Genomic DNA, 26,648 nt, shown 5'->3' on the forward strand with positions numbered 1-26,648 from the left:
CTAATTCCTACCCTCTTTCTAGTGCAATCAATGCTTGATAAATTGGTTGGCTAACATAGGGTGAATCTATGAAGCCAACTTGTTCTGTGTTGGGACATTACGCCATTTTTCTCTCCAGCAATTTCACATCCCTACCTGAACGTAGAATTGAATATGGGACCTTTGGAATTCAATGTTTGTGCTCTGTTCCCGACCTTACTACAAAATTGAAGGCTCTTAAATCAGAGGCCCTCAGCCTTTTGGGGACTGGGGGCACATTCATAAAGTAGAAAAAATATCATGTGCACAATTACCCACACCCTATTCTACCCACTGCAACAGAATGCTTCTTTCAAACCCTATTTCAGTGGCAGGGAAGGAGCATATAGGCACCAGCAAATGTCTCTGCAGGCACCAGGTGTACCCGAGCAGCATGTCAGTAACCCAACTGTATTCATTTTAAGCCTTTTTGTTCAGTCATATCCAAATTTCTGCATAGCCATTGTAATAAGCGGCCAAGTGCAAGGGTGCAAAACTTGCCTATGTACAGGCCAGCAACTGTGGATTGGAAGAACTCTCCCTTATGTTCTAGGTTTGAAGTGCTGATTCCAAAATAGTACTCAGTTTAGATTCATTGATTCCCTGATGTCATTTAGCCTCCATTTCTGTTTTCTAGAGAAATACACTGGAAATTTACAGAAAGCCGTATCACCAGAATACTGCAGGTCATGGTGTGCTACATGTTATGGCGGGTGGGTGGACAGGACATTGCCATATTAGCCTTGTCCATTGGCAGGCCTGATACCTCATTTTTAAAGTATTCCTATAGACTGGCATGCAACTAATTTATACAATGGTTCCTTCCGGCCCCTGCCTATACCAGTAGCCATTGTACGGCAACAACAAACTGTTTTATGGATGTGATGTCAAACCATGCAGCTTAAGGCTGTCCCAATTCCATGCTTGTGTGGTAGCAGTTGATTATAGAATTTGCAGTACACCTATGCCACTGTTTGTAGCCTGTTTAGCCAGTGCATCTGCAGTGCTGAAATATAAAAAGCACATCCTGCAGCATAGTTGTATATAGAAGTGCACTACAACTGTTGGGAGCAGGGAAGGAAGGAAAAATATTAAGACATTTTAAAAATTCATTCAAACCACCTCTCAAAGCCCATTTTAGTACTCTCCATTCTGGTAGAGTTTTGAGCCCAATTTCAGTAGAAAGTGCTTATAGCATCCCACTCATTTCAACCTGGAGTACTTACAGGCCCTCCCACTTCCCTCTCCAGTACATTAGGCAGAGACAGAGGCTGGCCTAAGGTCACTCACTGATCTTCATGGTTGAGCAAGAATTTGGACACAGATATGCTTAGTCTGAGTCCAATATTCTAACCACTGTACCATACTGGATCACTAAATGGAATCTATTGCAGTTGGCTGCTAGAGTTGCCATTGCAGCAGCTACTTCAAAGGACAATTGTGTTGTATGTTGAGCATTGAGAAGTTCCAGGGCGACAGTATTTTTTGGATTTGGTTTCCTTTGGATGATTATCAAGGGTGGCTTATAATAAAATATAAAAGTTGAGCGCAGGTAGAGGCACAGTGTAAATAGTGCTTTAGCTCACTGCACTGCAAAACTATGCTTTTCTCAAAACTGCACCTTCTCTTACACAAGTCACCTGCATTACCATCTCCTCTGCAGTGGAGCAAGGTCTGCTCTCTTTTCTTCAAATAAGTGCCTTTTCATCAGAACATTCTCAAGATGAAGAAGCAATTGACTAACTGCTTAGTTCCATGACAGCAACATACTATTAACACTCTCTTGTCAAGTCCTGGTATAGCCTCAAGACAAAGGCTAGTTAACTATGAATAATCCATACTGGTATTGGAAACCCTTAACAATACTTCTCTGGCTGGTTAGGAAATTCTGTTCTTCCAAATGCTGATGGAATGCAACTCCTGCCAGGTCAAGCCACCGCTTTGAGGTTTCGCCCCTCCTTTACAATCAGCGGTATATACATTTCACAAAATAAATAAATAGTTACAGTAGTTTAGGAAAATCTGTCTAGAGGGCCCTAGGTGCCACATTCCTGTTTTAAATGCACCCCAGTGACCACTCGAAAATTCAAACAGTGTATTCCACTGTCCATTAGGAAGGAGCCAGCGCATTCCAACATGCGTTTGTAGCCCGATCCTTTTAAAGGCGGGGTGGTCTGGTTTCAAATAAATCTAGACTTCAGCTCCCTTTCTTTCTTCTTTCCCTAGAGCCGCAGGGCGCCCTGCCTTCCCCCATCCCTTTTTTACTCTTCATTTTTTTAATAAAATATTTATTAAGGTTTTACAAAAAATACACATAAATATGTACAACAAAAAGAAGAAAAAACAGAAAAACAAACATAGCCAAAAACAATACCCAAAAGAAAAGTACATCAAAAATGATAATAAAGAATATAAAAACATAGAAAATAAAAATCCATTTTTTTAGTTTCATACTTATCTAACCCTCTTTCTTGACTTCCTCACATCTCCCTTTTTTGTGTTCCCCTTTACCCAATCAGATTCAGCAAATCCTTATCCTCTTTCAAATCTCATAATAATTATGTAATTCAACCTATTATGTCACCGATCTTCCTTAAACCTTTTAATTCGCTTCTTGCCTATTTCTTATAACTTGGTCACTTATGCCATATTGTTTACGTTTGACATAATATATCTCTGGTCATTCACCCATTTCTTAATTCATTTTTGCATATTCTTTTTAACTTTATCACTAATGCCATACTATTTTTATATCCAACATCATTTTAACATTCATAAATTTTACAATATTTTTGCAGGTAGTCTTTAAACTTCTTTCAATCCTCTTCCACCGACACTTCTCCCAGGTCTCGGATTCTGCCAGTCCCTTTTTTACTCTTCTTGAAACGCTTTGCAGAGACCAGAATTGCTCTGTCGGCAAGGTGCCCAGCGCAGAGTTCGTCGTCCTCTGAAAGAGAACGGGCGCCCGCGGCTCTGGGGCTCCGCTGCCAAGGGGGAGCGGCAGTGGCGGATCCGCGAGCCGCCGCTCCAGCTGCCGGAGCCCCTGGCATGTTGCAATCTGCCTCCTGCCTTGCATCGCCTCTCTCCTGCGCCCATCCGGCCAATGGCTTGGCCAGACCCAAGCCGCTGGCCAATCGGAGCGTGGCAATTCCCATCCCTCGGCCCAAGGAGCCAATCGGAAAGCAGGCACGCTCAAGGTCGCTGGGCTTCGGAATATCCGGAGAGGCGGCTGGGCTGCAGCCCCACAAAGGCCGGAGGGACGCGGAGGAAGCATCGCCTGGACCATGGACGCCCAGAAGCACGTGGCCAACTTCGGCGCGGGACCCGCCAAGCTGCCGCTGCCGGTACGTGCTCCGCGGGGGCTCAATCCTGCAGGGGGGGGGGAGAATTTGCACTGCGCAGCCCGATCCTATGCATGTGCCTTCGGAAGCCCGTGTCGCCGTGGCTGCAGTCCTGTATTCACGTAAGCATGGAAGCTGGCGAGGCTTGCTTCCGAGTAGTTGGAAGTCAGCCCCGCTCAACTTAAGGCTGCCCTTCCGATAACGCGTTGGGGGTGCGCGCTTTTTGGTGCGCTCGGGACGGGGGTGATCTAGGTCGCAGCAGGAGCTGCGGATCCTTGATCAGGGAAGAGACTCCCTGAATCGGCGTGCCACAATGCTAAGAGATGTTGCAAAAGGTGCGTGCTTGTGTGCTTGTGTCCCCGTCCTCTCTACGCGGTTCTGTGAAAAGATCAACAGCTATTACACTGTGGAAGCGATATCTCCAAGTGTTTGCTTTAAGTACAGAGGACATTCCCGCATTCTGCCGTCGGAGAGCTGCCTCGAGACGGGTGTTAGCAAGTTGTAACAAAGGAGGGATTTTGCATTCGTGGTTAAAGTGGAGCAAAGGGTGAGAAAGGCTGGGGCTTTTAAAAAGTGCTATACTGGATTCTTGTCAAGTACGCTAATTAGCTGGCAAGTTCGCACTAGCTCGCCTCTTCCTATCTTCGTTTATCTTCTTGCTGTGCTGGCGTCTTCTATGCTGGCAGTGAACTAAAGAGCCATTGCTAACGCCTTGCTCTTTCAGGTACAGTAGTAAAGGGGGGAAAATGTATTTTTCGAGGCTGTCCCAAAACATCTGGCAATTCCCCCTCCTCTTTTTAACTCCCAAAGTCTTGTATTGGAAGAGTGCAAAGCGCGTTTTGTCTCAGACTCCCACTCTCTTTAAAAGGACATATGTCTGTTTTAAAATGTCGAACCTATGCTCCCAGATCTATTATTGGCTACCCATTTTAACTCCCTATCGCTCCTAAACAAATGCTTTGCATGGCTTTTATTACAGGATAACGTTTTGTTGAGCTGTAACACAAGGGCCATTTCAGGGGTTTTAAGAACAGTACGCATTCTCTTTCTGTGGAGGTGTGTCCCAGCAGCTGTGGAAAAACTACCTAAATTCCCTCCTTCCTTGCTCCAACAGCTGTGAAAAGGAATATAGTTTGCTTGGTTTTTTTCCAGTTGAAAAAGCTACTAATATCAGAGCTCATGGAATAAAAATGCTTACCGCTTTTGTTTGTGCATGGGGCTGGAATTAAAAGAACCCTTTGTTTACCACTGCTGAATAAATGCTTTGTGAACATGTAGGACAGAAAAACATTTGCAGATATGCTAGTTTAATGTCAGGCGACCGGAGAAACAGATTTTATACAACATATGATAGTAATATGCTGACTGTAAACTCATCTGCTCAGAAAGTTACATCAGCATCTGTCTTGATCCAATCACATATGGGAGAGGTTTGGCTCCATCAGATATAAATTATTTTTCCAGCTTTCCATAAGAATTGCATTCCTAAGCGCTTTAGTTTAAAGCACTCTTGTGCATTGTTCTCTTTTGGATCTGGGAAGCTGGGGGGTGGGGGGGGGGTGGGCAGCTGCCCTGTCCTAATCAAGTAAATCAATACAAATATTTAACTGAGGTTCTCCCTTCCCCCCAAAACATAAATCCTGGCTAAACCCATGGGAAGCTGTGAAGTTGTTGCTACTTTCTAAAAGACTGTTTTAGAAGTCTGCAGCAAACATTTTCATTTGAATTAATCTTCGTACATAATATTCTGATAGGGATGTGAACCATGTGGTCCTCCAGATGTTGTGCGATTCCAACCCTCATAAGCCCCAGCCCATAGGGCCATGGAAGATGGAAGCTGTAGTCCAACAACAGTTAGAGAACCAGATTGCCCATCCCTAATAACATGAGTTGGATGCCTTTTCTCATCAAAGGATTGTGCATTAGTGTCTTATTGTTGTGCTGAATCTGATTAATCAGCTAGAAAGGAACTTTGATGTTCAATAGAACTTGTACCTAAACAATGGCTAATGAAAAATGCCTTTATTTTTCAGTGGTTTACTGGGGGAAAATGGTGCCCAGTGTTAGTAATGCCAGATCTTATCTGTCCAAAATGCTGGCTCTGGATGCGAGGTGTTTTGTTAAGAACTCATTCCCAGTGTAGGACAGTGTACCTGAAACACTGAAAAATCTGTGATTGGCTGCTAAAACTTTAGCCATATTGAAATAACCATGGGTGACACTACACATAATCCGATCCTGTTGAATCTGTCTTTTTTAAAGTCTTTATAAGAATTCATTTTTATTAGAAATATGCAAGCTCAGAAAGCATAGCTCAAAAGTAGAAGGTTGCATGCCTAGTGTGCAGAAAGTCTCTGGGTGTGTCTTTGGTATCTCCAGTTCTACAACAGCAAAAGGAAAAAGAAACAAAAAAGGATTAGGTGATAGAAAACAACCTGGTATAATTATGTCTGCCCATGCTTGGATAACACATAAACTTACAAATGATTCTATATATAGTAACTAGGATTTGTGAGATTTGACATTGAAATGTCCACAATGATATCGAATTGATTTCTTTTGTAGGTATTGTTAGAAGCCCAGAAAGAGTTGGTGAATTATAATGGCCTTGGCATTAGTGTTCTTGGTAAGGCACTCTTACTTATTCTTGATGTCTTTTTAGCATTTGGAGCTTTTAATTGTATTTTCAAATGAACACAACAAGGAAGAGCTACACATTTAAATGTAGGCATTCCCAGTTTGAGAATTATCCTTTCTGAAATATCTCTCCAACTTTTATCCCACCCTTGCACCAATGAGCTCTGGAAAGCAGATGTCTGAAGGGGCCAGGGGTGTTCATTTTCTCTTGAGAAACTGCAGTTGGTTCAGAGTCACCCAATGAACTTTGTAGCTGATCAGGACTTTAAACTTTGGTCTTTCTGAGCAACCTGCAACACTCCAGCTACGGCTCTGCAACACCAGCTCTTGCTATTTCCCTTTCACTTTCCAGTGAAGTGAACTGAGGATCCAGCTAACTTTGCAGTTTCTACCCGCTATGGTACTGAAACAGAAGCTGTCACCCTGGTCTAGCAGTTTCCTCAAGGGTGTAGGAGCTCTGATGTACGTAGCTGTGCTGCCTGAAAAGAGTTCTCCATTCATTGCAGTGGAGGAAGTGGACATTTGCACACAGTTCCTGTACCCACTGACCTTCTATCTCCGTTGAATAAATGTGAATTAAAAGATGGCAATCTTATAAAGCCAAATTTATTTTAGTGATACTAAAATATTTATTTTATTTTAGTGAAATTTATTTTAGTTTGTCTTGTGTTGTTTCTGATATATTTATTTTGTTGCAGAAATGAGCCACAGATCATCTGATTTTTCAAAAATTGTCAAAGCAGCTGAAAAGTCCTTGCGTGAACTCTTGTAAGTGATCATTTTTATTCACATTCTAAAAAGCCTTTAATCTGAAGACATAGTAACTGTAGTACAGTTCCCACTCCATGTGTAATTTTTTTACAGTAAGTTCATCAAAGTGTCTGCTTTATTGATATGGACACAAAACCAAACACTTCGTGCTCCTGTTCTTAGAATGATTTGTTCCTAAAAGGTTGCCAGCAGGTTCGGTTATTGTTCTAATATTGTGTTGGCAACTGCAAAATACATTTAATACTTGCAACTGTAGCACAGTACCATGGTGTGGCGATCACACAAGGTCCCTGGACGTTTATCGGTCTATTGATCCCTGTGCCACCACTGTGTTTGCTTCCCCGCTGCCATCAACCAGTTACTCTCTTCCTATACCTTCCTAATACCCTCTGACTGATTATCTTAACTGTTTGACTGACTCCTCTTAACAAATTCTCTCACTCTTTCACACCAGACTAGCCCAACCCACAGACTTATCTTCTCTGTCTCTTCTAACTCCAGACTGTCTTCTCAACAATTCTAACTCTCTAAAAACCTCTCTGCTTAAAATTTATACACACTTAACTCTGCCCACTGCGTTCCCATTGGTTAGTCTTTACAATTAGTTAACCCTTTCCCTGTGAACCCAGTATGATGTCACACACATAGGAGGGCAAACGCCACACATGGGTTAGATGAAGATACGGAATATTTGCTCAAGTTTGCTCTGAAGAAGTCAAGAGTAGGCCTTCCTTTGTGGTGTTTTGCCAGCGGCTGTCCATGCTTGAAGTGTCTGAGATCCACAGGGCACCCTAGAATTCTGCCTAGTATATCTGGGAGCGGGCTTCACAGACTCCAAACAAGAAATGTCAAATAGAGTGCCGTATTTTTCGCTCTACAAGATGCACCAGACCATAAGACGCACCTAGTTTTTGGAAGAGGAAAACAAGAAAAAAAAATTCTGAATCCCAGAAGCTGGGACAGCCAGCAGGATCGCTGCGCAGCGATCCCACTGGCTGTCCTGACTTATGGGATAGCCGCGCACAGCCTCTCCCTGGCAAGGGGAGCCTTCATCCCCTTGCCCGGGAGAGGCTGCGTGAGGCTAAGGCTCCCCCAAGAGCCGCGCTCCCTTTAAAGAACATGTGGAGTGTGTGTGCGGCTCTTGGGGGCTTTTCCCCGAGGAGGGAGAAGGGTATTAATGTGATTGGTCCAGTAGCAGCATTTATAGAGCTTCTTGAACTTAACAACTTAGAAACATTTTTCTTATTTTCTTTGGAAGCTGAACTATGTAGACTATTATATCTAATGCTTATTAGTCTGACAGAGGGTTATACTGAAATACTGTGTATCTGTTGAAATACTGGATAGTAACTGTTTACAAATAATGTAAAACATCATTTTAACAAAAAAGTTTCATTGATCTATAACTGATATTTTCACCAGGGATCTAATTTGGAGAACAACAACTGTCAAATATTTTGAATCCTGAACTGATAGTATTGTTTCATTTTCCCGATACTTCTTTGCACAGAAATATACCAGACAACTACAAAGTGATTTTTCTCCAAGGAGGTGGATCTGGACAATTCAGTGGTGTCCCACTTAATCTTATTGGGCTAAAAGAAGCCAGGTGTGCTGATTATGTGGTTACAGGAGCTTGGTCAGCAAAAGCAGCCAAGGAAGCAGAGAAATATGCCAAAGTGAACCTTGTTCATCCTAAACTCTCTAGTTATACAAGTAAGTAAACTTGCAAACTTCAACGTTTGTGAAAGCTAAACTGTTGTATGTGCATTTTCTTTCCTGCTTACTGTTTCTGTTTTTTATAAAAACAAACTGTGTGTAATATTTACTACAATCCTAAAGAGAAATGGGTCCCAAAGTATGAAAACTGGTTATCTCATTACCGAAATGCAGCTATTCTTATGATTTGGTCTGGATAAGAAGCTTTCGCTGCTGCTTCCTAGCCCTTGACCATCTTTCTTAATGGTCTTTTCAAAAACTGCCAAATTTGCACTGTTGGTACCTGTGAACCCCTTCATGAAAAACTAACCGCTTCTGCACATTGCTTTTAGGGGAGGCTAAATCTGGCTGTTACACTCCCATCTTGGCCCTCCCTCCCTTCTGTGGGCGCATTACATCAAAGTTATTGGACCATGTATGGGTAAAATTGTGCGTGGGAGAAAAAAGAAAACAAAAGTTTAGGAGCATGGGAAAATCAGTAGAGGGAGAATGAGGATCAAAGCAGAAATGCAATTTGACAAGAGTGCTGGCCTGGAAGTACCCACGATGAAAAAGAATAGGGCAACTTGCTGTATCTATGAAACACATCTTGTTCTACCCATTCAACCAAATGCATGATGATATTGTGTGTTTGCTGTGCAGTGCATAAATTAGGGTTCTGCCCCCGCTTTCAGAGCAGCTTATGAGACTGTGCAAATATTACGTAAAGGAAAAAGACCCCTGGACTGTTATGTCCAGTCATAGGGGACTATGGGGTGCGGTGCTCATTTTTCTTGTGAGAATGATGGCGAGGGTTTTTTCGGTAAGCAGTGCAAGTAAATGCATGTCTACTTGCAAGCAAGCCCTACTGAATTCAATGAGGCTTACTCCCAGGAAAGTAGAAGTATGTTTAGTTGAACTCAGTGGGGCTTCTGCATACACAGATTCCACTTACACCTCTGAGTGGGGAAGCAGATGCAACTTGACTAGTAAATCACTTAAAATACTCTTAAATTAGGGACGCAGGTGAGCCTAGGGCTTGCCGATCGAAGGTCGACGGTTCGAATCCCCGCAAAGGGGTGAGCTCCTGTTGCTTGGTCCCAGCTCCTGTCAACCTAGAATCATAGAATCATAGAGTTGGAAGAGACCACAAGGGCCATTGAGTCCAACCCCCTGCCAAGCAGGAAACACCATCAGAGCACTCCTGATATATGGTTGTCAAGCCTCTGCTTAAAGACCTCCAAAGAAGGAGACTCCACCACACTCCTTGGCAGCAAATTCCACTGTCGAACAGCTCTTACTGCTGTCAGGAAGTTCTTCCTAATGTTTAGGTGGAATCTTCTTTCTTGTAGTTTGGAGCCATTGCTCCATGTCCGCTTCTCTGGAGCAGCAGAAAACAACCTTTCTCCCTCCTCTATGTGACATCCTTTTATATATTTGAACATGGCTATCATATCACCCCTTAACCTCCTCTTCTCCAGGCTAAACATGCCCAGCTCCCTTAGCCGTTCCTCATAAGGCATCGTTTCCAGGCCTTTGACCATTTTGGTTGCCCTCCTCTGGACACGTTTCAGTTTGTCAGTGTCCTTCTTGAACTGTGGTGCCCAGAACTGGACACAGTACTCCAGGTGCGGTCTGACCAGAGCAGAATACAGTGGCACTATTACTTCCCTTGATCTAGATGCTATACTCCTATTGATGCAGCCCAGAATTGCATTGGCTTTTTTAGCTGCCGCGTCACACTGTTGGCTCAACCTAGCAGTTCGAAAGCATGTCAAAGTGCAAGTACAGTCATACCCCGGGTTACAAATGCTTCAGGTTGTGTTTTTTTGGGTTACGGACCCACCGAAACCCGGAAGTACCGGAACAGGTTTTGGCAGTCGCACATGTGCAGAAGCGCTGAATCGCAACCCACGCATGCGCAGACGGGCCGCTGTGGGTTCTGAATGCTGCGGGTTAAAAACGTGCCTCCTGCACGGATCACGTTTGCAACCCGAACGTCCACTGTAGATAAATAGGTACCACTCCTGCGGGAAGGTAAATGGTGTGTGCTGCTCTGGTTTTGCCAGAAGCTGCTTAGTCATGCTGGCCACATGACCTGGAAAAACTGCCTGCAGACAAACGTCGGCTCCCTTGGCCAGTAAAGTGAGATGAGCGCCGCAACCCCAGAGCCGTTCTCGACTGGACTTAACTGTCAGGGATCCTTTACCTTTTTTTTTTTTTAACTCTTAAATTAGTTGAAAATATATTAAATATATTATATGGAAGTTTATTTAATATTTTTATTAAATTTACTACTTTCTTAAATTTTAAGGCCCTCCACCGCCACAGGGAGCCTTGTCAAGGTCTTCTGCTGCTGCAGTGAAGTGCGGCACACTCTCTGCCACCATGGGGAGGTAGTATGAGACCTTCTGCTGCGGGGGAGTGTATCGCACCCTCTGCCACTGTGGAGAGGTACGGCGAACCCTCTCCCACCATGGGGAGGCCTGGCAAGGCCCTCTGCTGCTGTGGGGAAGTGTGGCACACCCTCCACCACTGCAGGGAGGTTGAAAACCAGATATCGCCCAGCCCTAGTGCCTGGTTGGGGAAGCCTGAATCTAAAGCACGACTGGTTAACCTGTGGCCTTCCAGCTGTTGTTGAACTACAATTCTTACCATTCAGAACCATTTGTTGTGCTGTCTGGGGCTGATGGGAAATGTAGTTCTTGATACATGTGTAGCTTATGCATGTCACCATGGGGAAAATGTCTGTAGCAGCAACTCCTACATTATAACACAGCCATTTGCAAATGCTCTCTTGGTGTTTGGGTGTGTGAGTAGCCTGTTAAGTTCACAAAATACATTGGCATCAATGAGGATTAGCATGCATCATGTAGATCAGGGTGGACAACTTATGGCTTACTAGATTTGCTGGATCCCAACTCCTATTAGCCTCAGCCAGCATACCAATGGTCAGGGATGATGGAAATCATAGTCTAGCAGCGTCTGAAGGGCCACAGGTGCCTCACCTAACAACCTTATTATGCTACAAAAGATTACATTCTGGCTTGAATGTTGAAATGATTTTGAATGGTGGTCTGTTTTTAGCATCTTGAAAGGACCTGGTATCCTGTTTATTTAACACGCTCTACTACTTCCATGATGAGAAAGTGTGGTGGGTGTTTTTTTCTCTTTTGTAGCCATTCCAATAATGAATTAACTTTGCTGGCAAAGCAATAGAAATTTGTTGAACCAGAGTTGTTTTCAAAGTTCAATATTTAAAGGAAAGTTGTATCTCATCGGACTTCTGAATCTACTAGCTGGGAAATATTTCCACTGTTTCTCTCTCTGTTTTCTTACCTGCTTCAGAAATTCCTGATCCAAGCACTTGGAACCTTAATCCCAATGCCTCTTATGTCTACTATTGTGCAAATGAGACGGTTCATGGTGTCGAGTTTGACTTTGTACCTGATGTTGGAAAGACAGTTTTAGTGTGTGATATGTCATCCAATTTCCTCTCCAGGCCGGTGGATGTGTCTAAGGTAAAGTTCCAAAAGGGCAGTTTGTTCCTTTGCATGGTGTAACCTAATATCTCAAACCTTGGTTTGCTCAAGCTGATTCGTGTAATGCTTTTACTCACTTGTTCAATGAGCATGACTAAATTTGATCCATTAATTTCAATAGGTCTGCTTTGAGTAAAACATATTTAGGATCACATTTAGTTATCACCTGAGAAGGACCTCCTGAGAGTATTTCACTTTCAGTATATGCATTGTTAAGTGATTTAGCTTGCTAATGTTTCACAGCAGTGATCTTTTCCTTTATTTGTGTGTATAGGAACATACACCAGTATGTGTTCTGCTTATACAGACATACCTCGGAAGTCAAACAGAATCCGTTCTGGAAGTCAGTTCAACTTCTGAACTGTTTGACTTCCAAAGCACGGCTTCCGATTGGCTGCAGGAGCTTCCTGCAGCAAATCGGAAAGCACGGAAGCCCCGTCAGACATTCGGCTTCCAAAAGAATGTTCAAAAGCCGGAACAGTCACTCCTGGGTTTCAGTTGTTTGGGAGCCAAAATGTTCGACTCCCAAGACATTTGGGAGCCGAGGTACGATTGTAATGTACAAATGAGTACATGGATTTAATATCCATTTCCCCTTTCTTTTCTCCTTCCCACTTCCAATGTCAAGTTTGGTGTAATCTTTGCTGGTGCCCAGAAGAATGCAGGCTGTGCTGGAGTTACAGTGGTTATAGTACGTGAGGATTTGATTGGCTTTGCGCTCAAAGAGTGCCCAACAGTGTTGGACTACAAAGTGCAAGTGGAGAACAGCTCACTATACAACACTCCTCCGTGCTTCAGGTAATTTTGCCACAGTGCAATATCCTTCATTTTGCTAATTACTCGGAAGTTTACTATGCAGAGCAGAGGTTAGGAATGTCCAGTCTGTGGGCTAAATTAGGCCCACCAGACCTCTCCATTTGGCCCCCAAGGCCATTTTGGTGAAGCCGTGGCCACCTGCCCTATACTAGATAAAGACATGACTGGGCCAAGTGGAAGTTTGCAGACATCTGCAAATGGTGCACAGTGCTTTGCAAACTTTGACAGTCAGCTGATGATTGCATAATGCCATGCATGGCGTTTTGCAAACCCCAGAGATCAGCTGATTGCTGCTGATTTGGTGTACAGTGCTATGCAAAAACAGGTTATCTAATGTCATGATGTCAGGCTATTGGACAGGTGGCTGTCCGAACCCACTGGATAAGGGGGATAAGGTTCCACCCCAAGCTATTCCAGAAAATAAAGCTACTTCAGAAAATAAATGTTAGTTGGTTATGTCTCAGTGACATAACCAAATTTTTCCAATGAAATAAAATGTCAGGGTGGTATAAATTTTAGCAGAGTTCCTGCTTTTCCTGAATTGGTCCTCAGCAGGACTGACTACAGACTTGAAGATACCCTTGACATAATGCTTTCTTTGGAATTCGTATTCTGCTGGCAGATAGGCTTACACAGCAGTACTGGCTAATTCTTTGTTGTGCCCTTGATGTAGTGTCACATTGCGGCACTGTGCAAAAACTGCAAAGATGGTCGTGGCAATGCCAGGTCTGCTTCTGATCATGGTCTGAATTGAGCCGAGAAATTCTCTGCCCATAGTTTCAGTCCCTTCCACTGCCTACACGCATCTCTTGACTTACCTGTTTCAAGCTGAACTGGCTCAGGTGATTATTTCCCCAGACCAAAATCCCAACCAACAACCATGCCTTTTCCATTTTAATTGTCATCTAGGCATCATGGTTACTAAATGGAATTTAATTAGCAGTTCTGGATGCAAACAAGGCAAAACTGAATAAAGGGTTACTCTCTGTGTTTCTGAATTGCTGACAGCAGTGAAGTTGTGCTTTTGTTAGTAGGGTAATTAGGAGTTAATAGTTACTCAAGAGGTGAGTGAGTGTATGTGTGACTACTGAACCAAATACTCTTCAGATCTACTGTGTGAGCACATGAATTATGTGAATGGAAAATTTTAGTTATGCAAGCAGTTCCTACAACTTATTTCTGTAATAAAACAGGCATTTCAATTTTTTCAGGCATTTAAATCCCCATTTCTAAAGGTCTGTTTCAACTTCATAGGATGTACCGAGGGAAAAATGTTATGAATGTTACCTTGCAAGGTGGAGAAAAACCATATCAGATGCAGGAGTTCAAACAGATCTCTTAGTATTTAATTGTGCAACATGTGTCTACTACGTACAATAGGCTGGTGCCTCCCCTCCTCAAACCCTTTCCCGTCATTAGAAGTTTCATACAGATTTTATTCACACATGCCAAAAGTTACTTATTCGATAGTGAGTGTTGGCAGTGTTCTGGAATGTATGGAGTATTTTAGCTTTATTTCAAATAATTTTATATTGCCTTTTAACTAAACATTTTCAGGGGGGTTTACAACCCCATCAGAAAAGCACAATTTCCTTCTCCCTGACAAGCCCAACAAAAACATTGCAAGGATTTTAAAATTTGGAAATATGGCTATGCCATATAACATGATTGGTTGTTTCTGTCTGGCTAAACAGAAAAACCAAGAAAAGCTTCTCTGCAAAGACAAAAGGGGGTGTGGTGGAAGGGAAGAACGCATCATTATTGATAAAGTACCCTATTTGACCAGTGGTGAGTTTTGCATCTATTGGTCATTTTTGCTGCCTAGTTTAAGTCCTTCCCCATTACATTATTCTAGTAACCTGAGTATGGAGTGAAAGGTTTACATGCATGGAAAATAATTTCAATTAAGAAAAACTGAATTCTCCTTGAAGCCATAACTGCTAAATTATCAGTAGCTTGCATAATAATTGTATACTGTAGTAGGGACATAAAACTCAGGGCAGACAATTGCAAACTTTTAAACTTCATTTTTTTCTTATATATTTGTAAACTAGTTACCCATTTTGTATAACATTCCATATTTACAGTGCTGTAAAATTTGTAACCTGCAAGTTGGCTGGATGTTTCTGCCTTGTGTTTGCTTCTTGAAAACAACATGTGTCTTGCAAGAGATTGACCAAACTCTCTTTCCTTTTTTCGGTAATTCTGACTGTTTCTCTTTCTTCTCTGTGCAGCCGTTAGTTGGCTGGGGACCTGACCTGAATGTCCATGAGCTGCTGTAGTGAAGCACTGAATTAAATTATTCCAATACGGATCGTTTTAACCTCTTGCCAAAAGGAGTCCTGGCTTCCTGACATTAATCTGCTGCATGAAGATTAACAGTGCTTTTTAACCCCCTTGGGAGAAATCGCATTTCCTAGCTACAAGGATTTCCCTGATATTCAAATCTATGACTAAACCTGCTTTGGGGATGGCATGGAAGCTTGCTATGTGGCTTTTAAAGTGGGTCAGTCTATTACGCCCCCTGCCCCCACTTATTTAGTGAGTGTATTTTTGTGGATCATAAAGGCTTATGTGAAATCCAGTACAGGATATAATGAACCAGTACCAAACTAGCTCATACAGGAATTTTCTGAGTGTGGGACACTTTTGCAACAGGTGTGCAAATGTACAGAGAAAGAGTGATGTGGAAATGGAACAAAATAGCTAAGGAACAGGAACGTTTTATATTTTAGGCTTATTGTCTGCCAAAGACTTGTGCTGGTTTGTGTTGTGGCATCAAAGTCTGTCCTTTTGTCTGGAAGGTGGATTAGAGCCCCCATACCAGCTTCAACACAATTCACGCTCCACATTGGAACACTGATTTCTGGGCGTTCTCTGCTTCCTTAACGCTCATGGCTTTTGTGTAATGTGCTGGAAATGGGGCATGTATCTGAGTGACAATACAGATTTGTGTGATTCTGGGACCAAATCCAGGCACTGGCATAATGGCAGCTTTACAAATAAAGGGCCCACGATCCTGCTTCCAAAGTAGTGACCAACCAGAAGGTCCCTGGAGAAGGCAGGCTGCTTAGAAAGACATTCCTGTATGCCAGCTGGGTAGGGTGAATGATGCTTTTCTGCACACGGGGACAGTAAAAGATCAGATGACTTGGGTGAGCACTGTGAGATACAGTTGGCTCAGGCTATTTGCTTACAATAGACATTGTTGATTTAGCAATAATCCAGCTTGGTTCAATAGGAGCAACTTCCTAGGTAGCTGAGAATCTGAGTTGGGAATCTCTGTCTTGAATTCACAAGGTAGTCTTGGGTCAACATTATCCCTCAGCTCCCCACCTGTAATATGGAGATGATGCTATTCATCTCCCTTGCATTCAAAATGGCAATCCTTACAAACAACACTGTAATGTACTTTTAACAGTCTTGAGAACTATTTGAATGCTTAATATTAATAGTAGTTATAGTAATATCTAGGATTATGGCTATTAGCTTTTTATAAGCAGTTTAGTATGCAAAGTGACATCCATGGGAAATACCTGTGATCAAGCAGAATTCTTTCTTTGTAGCTAAAATCACAGACAATGCTTTGCATTCTGATTTTCATTCAGTAGCCGTCTTTGGAAAAGTTTGTCAATGGCTACATGAAAGCAGCAGGACAGTATTGTTCTTACTGGCTAGTGCAAAAAAGAACAGCTCAAGGTGTAAAGGTTTAAGTTATTTTAAATAGGAAATAGGTTTGATGAAAATGTTAATGCTGTCGTATCAACAGGAGGCCAATGCCAGCATTATCTTTCGCAAGTTTGAATGGCTTCTCTGCCACTTGAGCCAAGATCCTTTAATTTGACCAGCATTTCACAACTGGATCTCTTGTTGGTTAGACCATAATTTCAGCAGTCATGACAGGGCCAATACAGATGAAGAAACAATGGGAATTTTCAATTTTGCCCTAGCATTATATCTACAACCTCCAATTGTCTCTACGGTATTGTGTTCCCAGAGCACTGTTAACCAGCAGCTAGATTCTAACTAGAATACAAAGTATTATATAGGAAGTTCTCTTGCTTTGGGCTGACAGGTTTCACTTGCCGTAAAATGATGCTTTGCCTTTTTGCATGCGATTTGGCTTGCTTGCTTGCGCCGTTTGCAACAGGATGCCTGCTGACACCTTGGCATGACACACGCCTGGTCTTCATGGGGCATACCAATTTAGATCACGTACTGGGTGCATTTGTGAGATTATGCATTGGGGACAGATGACTCTGTCTCTTCCCTGTCCCCCAACACACTCTCTTGTTGGTTTTACTTCTCTTTTATACCATGTAAGCAAAACTTGCTGTTTTTGTTATTGAGACATGAACATAGCATTGCAAATAATTGGTGCCTCCTCTCTTTTGATTCCAGTATCTATATCACAGGCTTGGTCCTGGATTGGGTAAAAAACAATGGCGGAGCTGCAGCTATGGATAAGCTTAGCCAAATGAAGTCACAGATGATTTATGATATTATTGATGGATCCAGTGGATTCTACGTGTAAGTTGTCCTGACTTTTACCGTTGTTACTGTGCAGTACTATCTCAGAGGACTTCGTCTATATAGGACTTTAGCAAATCTTCCCCACAAGCACATGTGGAAAACTAGCATTTCAGTGAAAAAGCTTGTAGCCTTGCTTTCTCCCAGGAGCGGCAGCTTCTGGGTGTGTGCATATTGCGAGACGACTATGACATGCTAGAAATCACATGCTTTGATGGTACGTTATCTGTAATGTTCTAGTTACAGGTAGGTAGCCGTGTTGTTGAAACAAAATAAAAAAATTTCCTTCCAGTAGCACCTTAGAGACCATCTAAGTTTGTTATTGGTATGAGCTTTCGTGTGTATCTGAAGAAGTGTGCATGCACACGAAAGCTCGTACCAATAACAAACTTAGTTGGTCTCTAAGGTGCTACTGGAAGGAATTATTTTTTATTTTATCTGTAATGTGTTTACCTTCATCCTACCCATTTCATAACTTCTAGCTTGTTAGTTCCATTTAAGTGAGATTATAGCCAAGAGAAACTTATTTTCCCCCATGGCAGCTATAGGTTTTTGCCTGTAGGCGGCCAGCTGTTTAGGAATTCACAACAAAAATTGTGGCCATTATGATGATGCAATTGAGCTGTATGCATCTTATCAGTATGTATGTACTGCTGTATTTTGTGCCATGCTTTTTGACTGGAGGCTGTTTACCTGTGAAATGCCACCTAAGCAACGAAGTGCCTTACTGGACAGAGCAAAATGTGAACAGCTTTTCAGTGCGCCAAGAATCTTATTTCATCATGCAAACTTGCTACAGTTTGTTTGCATTGTGTGTCTCTGCTGTATGCTGGTGTGAAACAGTGAAATTGTTTTTTATTTATTTATTTTTTTTAAATAAATATTTATTAGCATTTCAATAATACACATAGACACACACACAAAAAAAGAAAAAATAACAAAAAATACAAAAATTTAGAAAAAGAAAACAATTAAAAACAAATGAAATTTCAATTGCTTATTTTCATATAACTTCTTTCTTAGACCTCCTCTCCCCTCCCCTTCTTGTATTCCAGTTCAAGTTATTAGTCCTGCAAATCCTTATTACTTAATTCTCAACCTTAAACTTAATAATTTTAACATACTGTAGTTTTACCTTTCCTCATTCTTCCATAAAATTATTGTTACATTCCTCATTTTCATTTCATTTTAACCATTTTAGACACCAATTTTAGCTTATCTAATCTTAAACATCTTATACATCATTTCTTATTCTTTAACATATTTCTTAAAGTCAATATTTCCCTTCCATGGCTTTCCCAACTTCCATACAAATATCAAAACAAATTAAAAGTAAGTAATTAAGAATTCTGTACCCTTTGGATTACCAAACTCGAACCCCCCTTTCCCGGTTTGGTCCCCAATAAATGTTCATCAATCAATACTGTTTAACCTGGAGATCTCACGTCCGAGGCTCTCAAGTCACCCTCAGTTCCTCTCTGCCGGCCTCTTGGATAGTCCTTTAGGTTAAGCCCCAAGGCTCGAAGGGGCTCTGACCCAACAAGATCCATGATTTTTCCAGTTGGCCCTCCATATTTAAGATTAATACTAATGAGGTGCTCCACTCTCAAATTTGCAATTTCCAACTCAGTCCAAACTTTCCACCTCAAATTTTTATTCTCCTTTGTTGTCTGCATGCCAGGCCCCAAACTGTAATTCTCCCTTGACATCTGCAAAATTACCAGTCCACCTTCCTTTTCCTCAAAATCCACAGTCTCATGGCTCTCAAATTCCTCTTGTTGTTGATGTATATAAACTTCCTGCCTCCACTCCCTGTCAGCTTCAACAATGTTGTTTACTGCCAGGGCCAGAGTGTTCGCATTTGTAGTCAAAACATCTGTCTGATCTTGTAACTTTCCCAGGAGAGCCAGTATTTTGTTGAGCTTAGTCTGATTATTGCTTCTTTCAGCCATTTTTGCAGTGTCTCTCAGTTTAAAAACCAGTCAGTAGGTTAATTTGTAGCTGCTCTCCCTTATTTTCTAGAAGTTGCAACAAATATAGCCAGCAGATGCAACAAAGACAAAGTTCCCTTTATCCTTTCCTTTTGACAGCTATTTTGACAGCTGTCAAAATCTTCAATAGTTCCTCAACAGGTTCTCTCACGGGGCGCCCCCGGGTTCTGGGGGGGTGAAACTTTAGCTCCAAACGTTAAGTTTATCCTCCAGTAAAGTTTATAGCGTCAAGCCGTGAAGGTTGTTTTTTTTATAAAAAAGAGTTCTCTCGACCTTAAGTTGCAAGCTCTTTGCGTTAGAATATCTACTCAAAGGGGGGGGGGCGACTTCCTTTTTGACCCTTCCCCGCTCGTTCCCAATTCAGAAAAAATTTGTTTAAGATCCAAATTCCATATTTACTCACGGGTTCTTGTTTTTAAGTCCGAATGTTCCAAGGAAAAAGTCAGCGCTTCTCCGACAATGGCATGCGGCTTCGCTCCGCAGAAGGAGCAATCGACTCACAGCACCGCGCCGTCCCCCGTCCCCATTCCTGAGCCTTTAAAAAGGCTCCTTCGCGGTTTGGGGGGGCGCAAATGGTGCCCGCCGAGTCACCACGTTCACAGGCATCAGCGCCTGTGATTTTTAAGGGTCCCCGCGTCGCCGGCGCGGACAAGACCCGATCCTGCGGAGCCGATTCCCTCCGGAGCTCGGAGGGAATCCGCCATTAATCGGCAGCGCTAACCCGGAAGTCGTGAAAGTGGCCTAAATCATTTAAGTGGCCTAAATTATTTAATACCCATTCTCCTTTTCAAGTGTGAATAGATAGCAGTGCTTTGCTATCAAATTGTGGCAATTGGCTTTTATGCATGTAGATGGCTTAGAAGTCTATTTGTGCATTCAGTGATATATAAACTAAATAGTAATAATAATATCTCATGGGCTTCAGAGTTCTTGTGGTTGAGATTGTGCTGCATCAGTTGAGCCAACTGCAGGCTTGCATGTGGCTTCTTGGTAATTGTAGCTGCAAATCTTTTGTTGAATTTCTTCTGGATTTGATGAGAATTAGGTGGAAGACAAGTGTAATATAAAATGATTTGCAGCATGTTCTCCTTCCAGTCAAGCAAAAGAGTCCTTCAGTCTTGCCACTTGCTTCCCTGTGCTGCGCTGCCGCCTTTTTGTACATCTGGGAAAAACAAAAGCTTCATTGGCTTTCCCCAGCTAGAGGAGCCTGTAGTGGAAAAGCACATTTCTTGTGCTTAAAAAAATGTTTATTTCATAAAATTTTATATACCACTTGTTTGTAGAAAACAGCAAAGCAGTTTAATTTTGAAAGGCGACCTGCCAGCTTCATGTATTATTTCCCCTTGGTGCTTATTTAAAAGTTGTTCAGACACACACATGATTCAAGCATCTTTGGCAGGTGTGTTGAAGATCTTCACACATGGGGACACATAGTCTTCTCACATGCCAAATAAACACCTGCCAAGTGTCCAGGAAGGAGGGGCATGGCTGTTGCCCATGATGGGGCATGGCTAGCCTTTGCAGACGCCTCCATGCATTCTCTCAACATAAAGGGATGAGGTCATCTGACACTTCCCCATGTAATTTCTGTGTAATTATCTTTCAGGTAGCCCTTTAGAGTTTGCAAGTAGAACTGATTTCTGTGGCTGACAAAAGAAACATAGGATGGTAGTCAATTAAGTTTTACTCAGAGTAGACGTCCAAAAATGAATGAACACAGCTATGTTAGGCCCATTAATTTCAATAGGTCTGTTCTGAGTAAAACTTAGTTGAATACCAGCTACAATTTAGTTCATTAATATGTACTCATTTGATAACAAGCCAAAATATGGCTGTAATCATATTTCTGTGAAATTTTCAGGTGTCCTGTGGAAAAGAGGAGCAGGAGCAGAATGAATGTTCCCTTCCGGATTGGCAGCATTAAGGGCGATGAGTCCCTGGAAAAGAAATTCCTTGATCAAGCTATAGAAAACAACATGCTATCCCTGAAAGGGCATAGGTAAGGGAGAAGTCTGTGAAGAAGCTTTGGCTGAGGTTGAGTTACAATGTGATGGAAAGAGCAGTAGGAATTGAACACACAAAAATGAGAGGCATTGTCATTTCTCAGAACTGTGAAAAAATACAGGTTGTATTAGTGCTGAAGCTTAGCTGTGCTTCAGTGTTGTCTGAAAAATCCCTTATATGTGTGACTGCACAATTTTATAGATATTTTTCAGTTTTTAAAAACTGAAAAGCCGTGTGATAACCAAACCAATTTTTATTTAAGTTTCAGTTTAGAGTCTGGATGCCCAAATTGTCAATGAATTAAGAGTCCATGAGCAGAAATGCCTTATTTGTGTATGATATTTATAGTAAATATTTGACTAAGGTGATAAGTACTGTCACCATTTCCCCAATCTGCTACTGCTTAAGCACTGTATTTTGGCCATTGGTCATCTACCAATCTAGTCCAGGGTTTCAGATGGAAGACTTCTCCAGCCCCATCTGGAGACACACGGAATTGAACCTGCAACCTGCTGCATGCAAAACATGTGCTTTACCTCTGAGTTAGGGCCCTTGGCTTCTTGGCCTTTTAGTGATGCCTACCAGCCAGGAATCACGTAATACTGTTGCTATGTGGACACCTGGATTTGGCTATCATGCTCACGTTCTGCTTCCTGGTTTCCCTCAAGCATCTGGTTGACCATTGTGAGAACAGTATGCTGGACCTGATGGGCCATGGGCCTGATCCAGCAAGCTATTACATTCCGTAGACCCTTCCATTTTGTTTTGCAGAAAAGCTCAAATGCTGATATAAATGTTTCTGAAAATTTAGCTTCCTTCCAGCTCAGCCCTAATTATTACATAAATGAAGTTCTCGTCTTTCACAGTCCTGAGAAAATACAGTATCTTGATCATTCCTTTTAGTTCACTGTTGGAGTTGTATCTCCCCACCCCTGTACTGGTGTACTGTTGCTGGTCTTCCTGCCTCCCGCTTTCCTCTTGGCATCTGGTGTGGTGATGCTTCAAAATAAATCTGTCACTCTGGTCTAATTATTGCTCCCCTCATGCAATCTCAAACTCACAGTTCTTCTGTTCATGCACTCTTGGAAGAACAGTATGAGGAGATTTATTTCCAGTTTGTATGCATCTAAAGCATTGCTAGCTAAAGCATTGCTGTCTTTAGAAAGGATCCATTATTCTCAACAAGATGTGCATGCCTCTTGTTAGCACACACCAGCCTTCCCTATCCACATCTTAATGGACTCCACCTCCCATCAGCCAGCTGCCAATGTGGCCAGTGGACAAAAGTGGTGGGAATTACGGTCCAGCAGCATCTGGAAGCACCATGTTGGTATAAATTGAGGGTGGGCAACCTCTAGACCTGGAGACCAAATGTGGCCCACAAGTATTAAAAGTTTTATGATCTCTGGCTCATAAATCCAGTGGTCTAGCAACACTTCCACTTGTAAAAGGTAAAGGACCCCTGGATGGTTAAGTCCAGTCAAAGGTGACTATGGGGTGCGGTGCTCATCTCGCTTTTCAGGCCAAGGGAGCCAGCGTTTGTCCATAGACAGCTTTTCAAGTCATGTGGCCAGCAGGACTAGATTGCTACTGGTGCACAGAGGACCGCGATAAGTGCCAGAGCGCACAGAAATGCCATTTACTTTCCCCTCCGCAGCAGTACCTATTTATCTACTTGCACTGGTATGCTTTCAAACTGCTAGGTTGGCAAAAGGTGGGACAGAGCCCAAGAGGCTCAGTGGTTTAGACCACAGTGCCACCTGCGTCCCCTCACTTCCACACGTCTGCATGTGCCAGCCTTTAAACCAGCAGAGAAAACAGCGCAGCTCCTTCCCTGGAAGCACATTGAGGGTTGGTTGCACATAAGAGGCAATAAAATACTCATGGAAGCAATAAAAAAATCAGTGAAGTAAGACATTTACTTGAGCAGGTTGCAATATGCAGCATTTACTTCATCTTGATAGAACAAAGGTACACTTAAAGTCCAAACAAGAGTCTCTGTGCTCTGCATGTTGCCGGCAAGAGAAGAAAAGAAAGACTGGTTAAAACCAGCTCTCTGGGTCTCCTGTAGGAACTGCACATGTCCAGAAATAAGTTCCCACAATCAGTATCTGCTTTGGTAGACTAACAATCTGTGAAAACTGCTTTTTGAATCTTCTTTCTGTTTCTGGAAATGAATGGCTCTCAATCATTCACCCCAACATCCAGGTCTCTCTATCTGCCCTTCAGGGACTTACCACTCCACATTCGGTCTTTAGCTGCCATGCCGCCTTTCCAGGTCATGTTCGCCACTGTCCCTGATTCACAACTTCATTGAGTGCTTTTGCCTTGCCAGAATGTTCCCTTGTACTCTGATAAGACCTCTTGCTTGCGTAGTGGAGGACAGAGTGGGGTGTGTGTAGAAACCAGCCTGCTGTTCAGAGGTCGTATGTACACTGGAGGCCCACTTTTGCCTCTGGCCTTGCTCACCACTGGCGTCTTTTCCCAAAAAGGCTTGCCCAGAAAGGAATGCAGCCTTTGGGCTGAAAGAGGTTACTTTCCTCTTGATATAAATGAATGTTCTGGACTACAAAAAGAACATAGTACACTGGTGAAACTGGGGGACACTCCAAATGTACTGTTTCCCTGCATTTCCCCTTATTCTTTCAGATCTGTGGGAGGAATCCGTGCTTCTTTGTATAATGCTGTGACAAGAGAAGATGTTCAGAAGTTAGCAACATTCATGAAGAGCTTCATGGAGAGGCATCGGTCATGAACTCGAATTAATTAGTGTTGCCCCTCTTGGAAATAAAAGTGTAATGAATTGGAAGCTGGTGGAAATATTTTATATACTAAAACTTTCAATACCACAGTCAAATTTTGGAAACCAATAAAAATCCCAGTGTCTCTTGCATCTGCCCAATATTCAAAGCAGTTTTGGCTGTAGAAGATCCAGACTTGCTTGTCCCCTGCACTTTGAGAATTGACTCCAGTGTTTTATCACAGTCCCTAGAGGTATGCAGTTCATTTCATTTTTTTAAGTGGGTAGGTAGGGAGATAATTCAGCAGCCTGAAATAAAATAAAATGTACTGAGGATAGAGGTAAAAACATAGAAAATACATTTTTTGGGGTTACAATCAAATAATATATCTTATTCTAATTGGTCCTCCTAAAAACCTTGCAGTTTTTGCTGTCACCTTATCATCTTGATCTGCTAAAAGAAATGACACAGTAGCAATGGTTGAGTCACCTTGGCAGGGACAACAATAGAGGGGTGGTGGGTTAGAGGGGTTGTAGAGATTAGTACTGTATACATGGCAACTCTCTGAAATTATTGTTCTCAGTGTAAGGGTCTGACAAACAAGCCCATCTTATGTAAAATATTTCCCCTGGTGCCTGTTTGTTACATTTTCCTGAGGTTAGTCTCCTCCTTAAGAGTGCCATGTGCTTAGTATGGTAAGCAAAGTTAAATACAGTGGTACCTCTCATTACGAACAGGATCAGTTCTAGAGGCCTGGCCGTATCCCGAAAATTTCTGCGTTTGACGCGGCCGTAACCCAAAGATTCTGTAACCTGGAGGTTACGTAACATGAGGTACCACTGTATTTAGATAATATTCAATGGGAACAGATTTTATATGTTTAATAATTTCAAGTACACCTCACTAGTGCCTAAGGGAATTACTCTCAGTCATCCTTTGTTAACATCAGGCCTTAGTTTTTGAAGCAGGAAGCCTGTTAAGTTTTGCTGACTTTGACCATGGAATTGTTAAACGCACACTTAACTATACTGTTGTGCAGTTCCATCCTCTGCTTTTAAAATACTGAACTACTTCTGACTTAAAGACATTTACATTTGGCACCCTTCCATTTTACAGCACAGAAACCAAAATCACTTTCTTTCCCTGTTCGCTCCTGCCTGTTTTGAAACCAATATTGCCTTCATGTTCACAAGATCCCACACAATTCCCCCCAATGAACGTTTTTGTTCAGGGGCCATGTCACACCCTTTGTGCCTTCTTGGAAGATGCACTCGCAGCAGCAGGAGGCCTTGCCTGTTCAGGAACCTCAGAAGCTTCTTCTCCCGAGTCAGACCATTTCTTCCTCTAGCTCAGCATTGTCTGCATTTCTGGCAACTGCTCTCTGGAGGAGTCTCAGGCAGTCTCAGCCCTACAGGGACACGCTGGGCTTTGAACCTGGGACTTCTGCATGCCAAGCACATGCTCTTCCACTGAGCCATGACCTCACCCCCCTCACTCATCATACATAATTCTGTTGTGGTTTTTTTAATTACCTGTACAGAGATTGTGTCCATGTAGGACACAACTGCCGTGTATGAAATGGCCAACACTCTTAACTTGTGAAAGGAAGGTTTAGTTTATTGTCCCCTTGCATTCTATTTCATGTTCACTCTCTGGTATAACTTACCCAGCTGCCCAATAATGTTTCCCTTAAAAATAAATTTTAACCAAAACTGTTTATTTCTCAAAGACTACATTCATTAGATCATGGCATATTTTTTTTTATAAAAAAAAGTTAATTTAGCAGTTTGTTTGTTTGTTTTTAATGAAATAACATTGTTGATAGAATTTGGCCACCTGGTCAGTTTGTTTCTCAAGATTGGATTTCTTAGAGCCACGGAGACAGTTATCAATTTCTTGTACAATTTCATGTACACTTTAATAAAATAATCATAATATTAAGAACAACCCTTTTCCTGGATTTTTTACTTAAAAGTGTGTGGGTCAAAATAGAACAAAGAGTCCTCCCTACTTTCTTTAAAATAACCAAGTTTTTCTTTGTGTATACTAAATTGAAAAATAATAAAAGTCTTTTAAAGTATCACTGGTGAATTTGATGTTGTTTGTTTTAACTTTGAAAACTCAAAATGGGATGTGAAACTATTTTTGAGACACTTTTTAAAAAATCTACCTCCTGAAGTTTTAAATCTGTTCAAAAGCATTTTATGTGAATCTGCTACCTCAATTCAGCGGTGGACTGGTAAACTCTCATATTTGCACATAGTCTGGATATTGCTTGGTTCAGGCTTCGCCAAAGTGGTTCCCATCAGATGTTGCTGGACTCTGGCTCCCACCAACATTACCATTGGTTAGGAACAATGGAAGCTGGAGGGCACCACGTTGGCTACCCCATTAGCATTATATTCTCAATTAAGCTTCACAGTCCCAATATGTAATCTGCTTTCATATACAAACATTTAAACAGTCCTATACGTAGCTATTCAATCTAGTCTGAAGGTCCATACTACTTTTTCTCCTGCAATATCCAGCTGCCCTTTTAAATACTAGTATTGATGACCA

The 26,648-nt window shown here is 42.1% G+C and overlaps 1 protein-coding gene across 1 annotated transcript; it reads left to right on the forward strand.

Moving 5' to 3' along the window:
- Nucleotides 1-3,207: 3,207 nt before the first annotated feature.
- PSAT1 (phosphoserine aminotransferase 1) lies at nt 3,208-25,842 on the forward strand. Its single transcript, XM_079996135.1, has 9 exons — nt 3,208-3,362; nt 5,925-5,985; nt 6,695-6,764; nt 8,278-8,483; nt 11,814-11,986; nt 12,636-12,805; nt 17,225-17,353; nt 21,206-21,343; nt 23,998-25,842. Exons 1-9 carry the CDS (start codon nt 3,303-3,305, stop codon nt 24,101-24,103), a joined length of 1,113 nt encoding a protein of 370 aa, XP_079852261.1. The 5' UTR covers nt 3,208-3,302; the 3' UTR covers nt 24,104-25,842.
- Nucleotides 25,843-26,648: the final 806 nt, after the last annotated feature.

This window comes from Podarcis cretensis (genome assembly GCF_951804945.1).
Source record: "Podarcis cretensis genome assembly, chromosome: 11".
Taxonomy (NCBI): Eukaryota; Metazoa; Chordata; class Lepidosauria; order Squamata; family Lacertidae; genus Podarcis; species Podarcis cretensis.